Raw genomic sequence first — 7,537 nt, forward strand, 5'->3', positions numbered from 1 at the left:
AAAACTGCTCTTCCTTAAGTGCACAACTTCAAATCAGAAAAGAGGCAAATGTGTAAAATGCTTTTTTACCCCTCTCTAATGAAAGATATTACATCTCTATCTCATTCAATTATCATAATGCCTTCATCTAATTTGTATTCATTTTCTTTTTAAATTTAACTGGTAATTCATCTCTTTCAAAGTTTATCGCCAAAAACTCTGCTACACAATTTTAATGGAGAAATTAAGGATGATAAAAACCTTATTTGGAAAGGGGAAAAGAAAAGATGGCATCATCACAAAGAAAAAGATATAAAAAAGATGAAAGCTAAATATGGTTGATGAATTGAAAATATTCCTTTAGGAAGTATAATTCTTTTTATTTTCTACCCGATGTCACGATCACTTTCGTGACCGACTAATCCAGATTCGTGCAGGGAAGTCCACTTTTGGGGTAAAGCGCTCCCTACCAAAGACAATTTCATTCCCAGAATTAAAACCCGAGACCTCTAATTAAGAATACCCCTGTTCTTGGCTTTGTGCACAAAATTATATGGCTGCATGATACAAGAAAGAAAATTTTGCCATGAGAAGTCTCATGTGAACAATGGCATGATGCTTTGTCAATGGAGCTATTGAAAAGATAATATGCGCCTGAGAATTCATGCAGAATATTAATTACTGCTAGCTTCTTTTATTCAAGAATGAAAACATGTGCTCCACCAAGAGAAGGAGATGCTTGCTGTTGTTAAAGACAACGATATTTTAGAATTTGTAATGCTGGATGAAAGGAAATTATGTAGTGTGTATGACTGATATGCTCGACTAGTTAGAATCTTCGAATTTTTGTGATGTAAAACAAGTCGTGCTTCTGTCTTTCTTCGTGTCTATATGATTCACAGATTCAGTACCAGCTTAGTATTGGCTGTAATAAGACTTTAACTTATCGAATAAAAAAAACGAGAGGATACAGTTTTAGAGCAACCTTTCTAGCGTCGCAACAAATTTAAAGACTCATATGCACCCATACATCAATGTTGCAAGAGCAAATTACAGTGAAACATCATAGAAATACTTTTCTGCGACATAGAGAAGAGCACCATGGCTAACCTTGGAAGAAATATCTACCAGAACTCTTCAAATTTGCAAAATCATCAGTTTCAACTGCATAGCAGTACACTACTTATATAACACATTGGATGAATCAAGTATGTTTTTCACTTGCAGAAATGAATCCATTCAGTACTCTGGATTTTGTTAATCATGAAAAGTTTCTGGCTGACAAATCTTGGATCTAAAACTATAGCAAAGGATAATGGATCAAATAGAGCACAGTGATAATCTGCTGACTAAAGTACCTTTACCTCAACCAAAAAAAAAAAAAAGATAATCTGCTGACTATCTCAATCCTTGCTAACAATAGAAATGGATTAAGAAATAAGGAAAAACATATACAACTTAAACTGCAATTAAGTGGAGCTGCATAAATATGTACTTCTGAAGTCCTTGCAATGAAATATTTAAATCAACCTCAGAGATCCCGACATTAGACATCTGTCTAATGTCTGGATCTCTGATGTTGGCATCGTGTCGAACTAAATTCTAAACTACCATACAAATTCATCAAATTAAAATATTACCACACTACGTGTTCCAATTAGAACGATGTGATCACGAATGAAAAGAACCTCCAAATTGCATTTGCCACTCCATACAATCTTCAAAATCGATGCTGCTGGTGCAGTCCAATAAAGCATTTTGCTGTTGCTCAAACCGGCATATGTAGTTTAATCCGACAAGAATCTCACAAATTACTGCCTCCATCTTCTGACAATCCGCAAAATACAATGTCTGAAGCAGGAGAACATTAGTTCTCTTAACAATCTGCTGCTGCTCAAAGTTCCGCTCGCTTTGCCACCTGATCATATTATGTGCTAAAGGTGCAAGCCATTTGAGTATCTCTTCAAGTCTCTCTTTCCAATCATGCGCGAGAGGCGCATCATATATGGCTAATCCTTTCATATAAGATCTCAAACTAGCCTTCAAGGTCTTTCTTAAGCTTGTCGGTAACATCTGATACAAATCATCCCTCCCTTCATCACCAACCAGATGCGGGTACTGAAGCAGCTTTTCTACAACAATAATCACATTTGCGTAATGCAAGGCTAAAGCAGAGCCTCCGACTGTTGTAGGAGGAGCATACAGCGTTATCCTACTTGTGGGACCATGTTTTGCAGCGGCGGACACAAAACTCTTTAGCTGTCTAGCATCTCCGCTTAAACGGACACTACCAGAAATGTTAGATTGCTCTCTCTTCGTACCACTTGAAACACTACAACATCCGGATATCTGACTACTTCTATCATCAGTCCCAAGATCATTATCAACATCCGTTCGTGAAGTTGGACTCAAACTTAGACATTCCATGAATAGCCTCCCCGGTCCCATTCCACAAGCAAAATTAAAATTCTCGGTACCAAATAGGCTCCCTTCATTTCTTCCAATCTTCGTTTGAGTATTATCATTTATGCTCCTCTTTCCCGACACTCCTCTCTCAATTGGCCCTGTTCGACAGCTACCATTGTTGTTCCTTAAAAGGTCTCTCTTTATGAGGGAACTTCCAAACACAGTACTAATCCGAGCATATACGGTACACACAGTCCTAGCCAACAGCTCAACAACTTTATCATAAGTTTGATTCCAAAGTGAAACATCTTCTAAATGCTTCACATCTTGTTTCTGCCAAGCAAGCTTCTGCTCGAAAGCTTTTCGACTCTCCTCATGCTGATTCTGCTGAAATTTCTTTGTTGCAACTTCCAATTCATTCAAAACTGCCATTTCACAATACAAACTTGCTGTAGAATTCACATACCTTTCCATTTTCCTAACCATCCCTTCCATATCTTTAACCAAAAATCCCAAATCCTTCACATCAATTACACCAGATATAATATCCCCATACACATGTTGAAACCCTTGTAAAGGAGAAATAGTACATTTTTTTCCAAGCCTAGATACTACACTAGCAACTCTATTTAAATCATCAAGTTTTTCAACAAGTACTAATTCTAAAAGCTTCTCTTCATCATCAGAAACTAAAGCCCTTATCCCTATAGACTTAAAGATCTCATTTTTAACCTTTAAAATCTCAGAATCAGTTAAAGATTTGTGAAGATGAATAATCTTAGACATCATATTAGCAACTTCAAATGATAATATACCTATAACTTGCTTTTCTTGTTGGCTTTGTTTCTTTATAGTTAACTTTCTTGAATTATCAATAAGTAAAGAGTGTTTTTTCACATTTGTACTTACCTGATTTCCCATCCTCAAACACCAAGGCTCTGCCACCATTTTTCAAGAAATGGGGTTTTAACAGATCTGTGAGAGGAGTTAATTGAAGTAAAGCAATGCTAAAAAACAAGAAACTTGAAGGGATTATTTTAAAGTTGTCAAGAAATGAAGGGTTAAAAGAAGGGATTTTGAAAGTGTGTTCATTGATTTTTGGTGCTGAAAAAAGTGGGAACAATGTAAATGAGTTCAAGAAATGCGCATGGTGTGAAATGTGTGACAAAATGAAATTGATTTGATGCAAATGAAGAGGAAACTATTGAGTGGTTTTTTCAAGAAGAGAGCTTTTTTGCACTGCGTGTGAGAATTTGTAATGATTTTTTTGAAAAGGTAATGCTAGTTTTGAAGAGGAAGAAGAAGCCAAAGCTTAAAGCTCCCCTAACCACGCAACCCCCTACCCCCTACAACTGTACCAACATCATCCCAAACAAATATAAATACATATAATTGCTCGGTTTCATTTTATGTGAGATAATTTGAATCATGTACGACTTAAAAAGAAATATTTGAAAGAAATACTTTTAAAACTAATGATTTAAAATATGTTGGTATACATTTGTGTAACTAAAGTATTTTCAACTTATGACTTAAATTAGTGGCGGAATTAAAATTTTTAATAAGGGGTGTTAAAATATAAAAAAGGAGATATGCGACGAAATTAAGGGAGTTCAACATATAGTATATATACATAAAAAAAAAATACGTATTCACAAAGTGTAATTTTTCGGTGAAGGGGTGTCCGTTGACACTCTTTGGATGCATGTGGCTCTGTCACTGCCTTAAACATGTAAATGCATTTATATGACTATAATTGTTTCTCATAAAAAATAAAATGTGAAGTATAAAGTTCATTATTTTAAATTTAGAAGTGTGTCACTCTCTTCTGAACGAGCATAAACTAAAACGAAAGAAGTATGAGGTGATCTATATTATTTTCAATATCTAGTGGTCTTCATCACCAGAATATATCATTAAAAATAAAATTAAAGTTTACGACTAAAACATTTTAAAATATAAAAGTTTCTAACAAACTTCAAAGAAAAGAAGAAAAAGGGCAATCATATGTTACCTTTGTGGGTTATAGTTTGTTACTTTAGAATTTGTTTCCTTTATCGAGTGTAAAAAATCTTTGACTGCAAAATTCTGTTCATTAGCCTTATCGTTTTCATTTCAAAAGTTTTTAGTACCATTTGCAAAAGAAAGATATATAGAGAATTTTTTTATAAAAAAAAAAAAAATGGGACATAATTTTGAAACTATCTCAGCTGTACGCATTAATAGACACATGGAGAAATTCAATATGGTGTTGTAAAAGTGGTCTTTCATGTTTTCCAAATCGGGATCAAGGACAAGCAAGATAAGAAAGTTTAATAAGTTGTATTACTCCTTTAGAATAGTCTTTCAAGTTATAAAAAAAAATGATTTTAACTTATATACTATGATGGTGGAAAATAAGTTTTATATCATCAAGTCGTTTGAAAAATAATAGCGGGTAATTTTTCGGAGAAGTTGTCAATAACTTATAAAATAAGACGGATAAACCTACTATATTATATTACTCAATTCTTATATCTATATTATCAATATATATAAGTCAAATCCTAAGAAAAATATGTCTTATTTGTTTTACCAATAATGTGTAAAACTTTAGCACAAGAAAGTCTTTACAAAAGTATGATTATTATTTGCTGTTTTCATAATTTTTCCGTATCTTACTCGATAATACTGTGTTATTTTTAGTTAGCAAAAAGTAGTGGAAAAATTGATTGTGCCCCAAATTTGAGAGGTGATTATAACTTATAAGAAGATTATTTATGGGCAGTTTATTGTGAATAATATGCATCGGTCAAATATAAAATCAACTGGACCAGTATCAATCATTACTATAATTATCTAGATACAGCTATGTAGAACCTAGTTGAGAAAAAGAAGTAATTTTCATTGAAGTTTAGCGTATATCTGCTTGTATTTGGTTTAAAATTGGGTAAATACTATAAATAGAAGGTCCTTTGCTTTAAAGGAAGGCGTTTTATTTTAATTGTAGGAGTACTTTCGGTTAGCTAATAGGAGTACTATTTATGACATATTACTTCCTCAAATCCCAAATATTTACTCCTCCCCCCAATTTATGTGCTGGCTGATTGAGAAAGAGTTTAAGAAAGGAGAAAAAAAATGTGATCTTGAGATTTTATGCTGTCACATTAGCGGGCCCTTTGCCTGCTTTTATATATATATATATATATATATATATGATATGTAATGATTTAGTGCAATATTAGTTGAATGAGACTTTTAAATGAGAGTTACCAATTCTCTTTTTAAAGACGGATGATAGGCAGTAATCCAGTAATACCGCTTTTCTATTCTAACAAATAAGTTAATTTGACTTCAGAGTTGAAAAAAAGAACTTAGGAAAAACAGGGAGAAGTGTATTTATTGAAGAAGAGTGTGAAAGGGTTAAATTTCATATGTAATTTTTACAGGAACAGTTTCAAAGTCAGAAATATGTAGTAGTGCCTGTAAGTGCCATTTCCATTTTCCAAAGTCAAAGTACGCACAAATTTGAAGAAGGAAACTCAATGTAAGTTAACTGCTGTAAAATTCACAATCATGTTTTTGGAAAGTCAAATAGGCCACAAAAGAGCACTGTGTCACAAAGCAAAGCCTGCTATTTTTGCAGTGGCCAAACAAACTTGTCCTTTCTTTTAGTAAAATAAATTTTCTGAACTCAAAAGAACCAAAATTTATATATATACTCAGTGTTTATAAGTATTAAATCCATAAATTTAAAATGTCTTTTATATATATATATATATATATATATATATTATTTAATTGTGGTCAAGTGATATAAAATTCTTATTCTAAATTGTAACTAGTTAGATTAAATTTCTTGATTTGATATGAACATCAAGTGCTAATAAAATATCGTATAAAAAGTTACATTATTCATTTTGTCTTTTTTCTGCTTAAATTCATCTTCTTCATACTTTCTAAATCTCCAAGGAATACGATTTTCTCTAGTTCCTTTGGAGTAGGGATAAAATATTTTTTTATTAGACAATCTTATCAATTATGTAATGGTGCCTATGTCGAGTAACTAAAGGACTCAAACATGTTTGCAGGAAAAAAAAATAACAAACAAACAATAAGAGTAAATTTGACGATATTATTCAGCTAAACTGAACGAATATGACAATTTGCAAGAACCACAAACATAAATAAGAGAAACTATCAATAAAGTAAACACGACAATTTTGTAAATTAGATCAATTTGATAGTATGAAAAGTGGCTCACTCTTATATTTGATGATCAGCATAGCCGATAAGTTTCGTTTGCACGACATTCTTCCCAATAGTTGAAGGTAATTAGTCCAACAAATTAACTCATATTATTAAGTGACTACATTAATTAAGAAGTATGTACATGAAACGAAATAAGAAGCTTGTTTGGCCAAGTTTACGAGAAGCTTAAAAGTTTTTTTTTCTTTTCAAAAAGTGGATATTTTAGAAATTTGAGGTGTTTTGCCAAAATTTTAGACAAACCTAGCTGTTTTCTAAAGTAACATAAGTTGTTTTTGAAAAGCTAAAAAAAAAATATTTATACCAAAAGCACTTTGGAACTTTTTTTTGATAACTAACATCTTTTTATTAATTATCCGTGCAGACATTACAAAATTACCAAAGCCAACACAGCTTGCTAGGGTCTCCAATCAACTCAAAAAAAAAACACACCTAAAAGGATCGATCAGCAGCTAGCTAAAACTGGAATATGAACTAGTCTTTGCATCCCATGAGGAGCTCTAACTATACAAACATATGCAAGATCCTTGGCCATTTTTCCACAGTGTTGCACCTTTGTTCAAATAGTCTCTGGTTCCTTTCCATTCACAGGGAGTAGATAACCTCAGCAAAAACCATTTTAAAGAGTTGGGCATTCTAAGCTTTACCTTTGCTATTAGTGATGGTCCAGTGCATAAATTCATCCCAGTTGTTAGCAGTAACCCCCATTCTTTTGATCCATAGAAGCGCTTTGGAACTTTGGCCAAGCATAAATTACTATTCTAATATTAACACCAAATTAATTAGCTAAACACGAACTGCTTCTCTCCAAAAATACCTTTTTCAAAAAACACATTTTGATAAATAGGTTCTAAATGTCTAATTTTTTTTATTTATTTTTTTTTGTCAAATGATATTTACAATG

General features: G+C 32.5%; 1 protein-coding gene across 1 annotated transcript; it reads right to left on the bottom strand.

The window, feature by feature from the left end:
• Nucleotides 1–1,317: 1,317 nt before the first annotated feature.
• Nucleotides 1,318–3,721, bottom strand: LOC132610704 (uncharacterized). The gene has a single exon (XM_060325062.1). It carries the CDS (start codon nt 3,331–3,333, stop codon nt 1,651–1,653), a length of 1,683 nt encoding a protein of 560 aa, XP_060181045.1. The 5' UTR covers nt 3,334–3,721; the 3' UTR covers nt 1,318–1,650.
• Nucleotides 3,722–7,537: the final 3,816 nt, after the last annotated feature.

The sequence above is a fragment of the Lycium barbarum genome, chromosome 9, assembly GCF_019175385.1.
Source record: "Lycium barbarum isolate Lr01 chromosome 9, ASM1917538v2, whole genome shotgun sequence".
NCBI lineage: Eukaryota > Viridiplantae > Streptophyta > Magnoliopsida > Solanales > Solanaceae > Lycium > Lycium barbarum.

Bases quoted from the DNA above. Each gene is read 5' to 3' on its own strand.
- LOC132610704 (XM_060325062.1), bottom strand. From the start codon at position 3,333: ATGGTGGCAGAGCCTTGGTGTTTGAGGATGGGAAATCAGGTAAGTACA.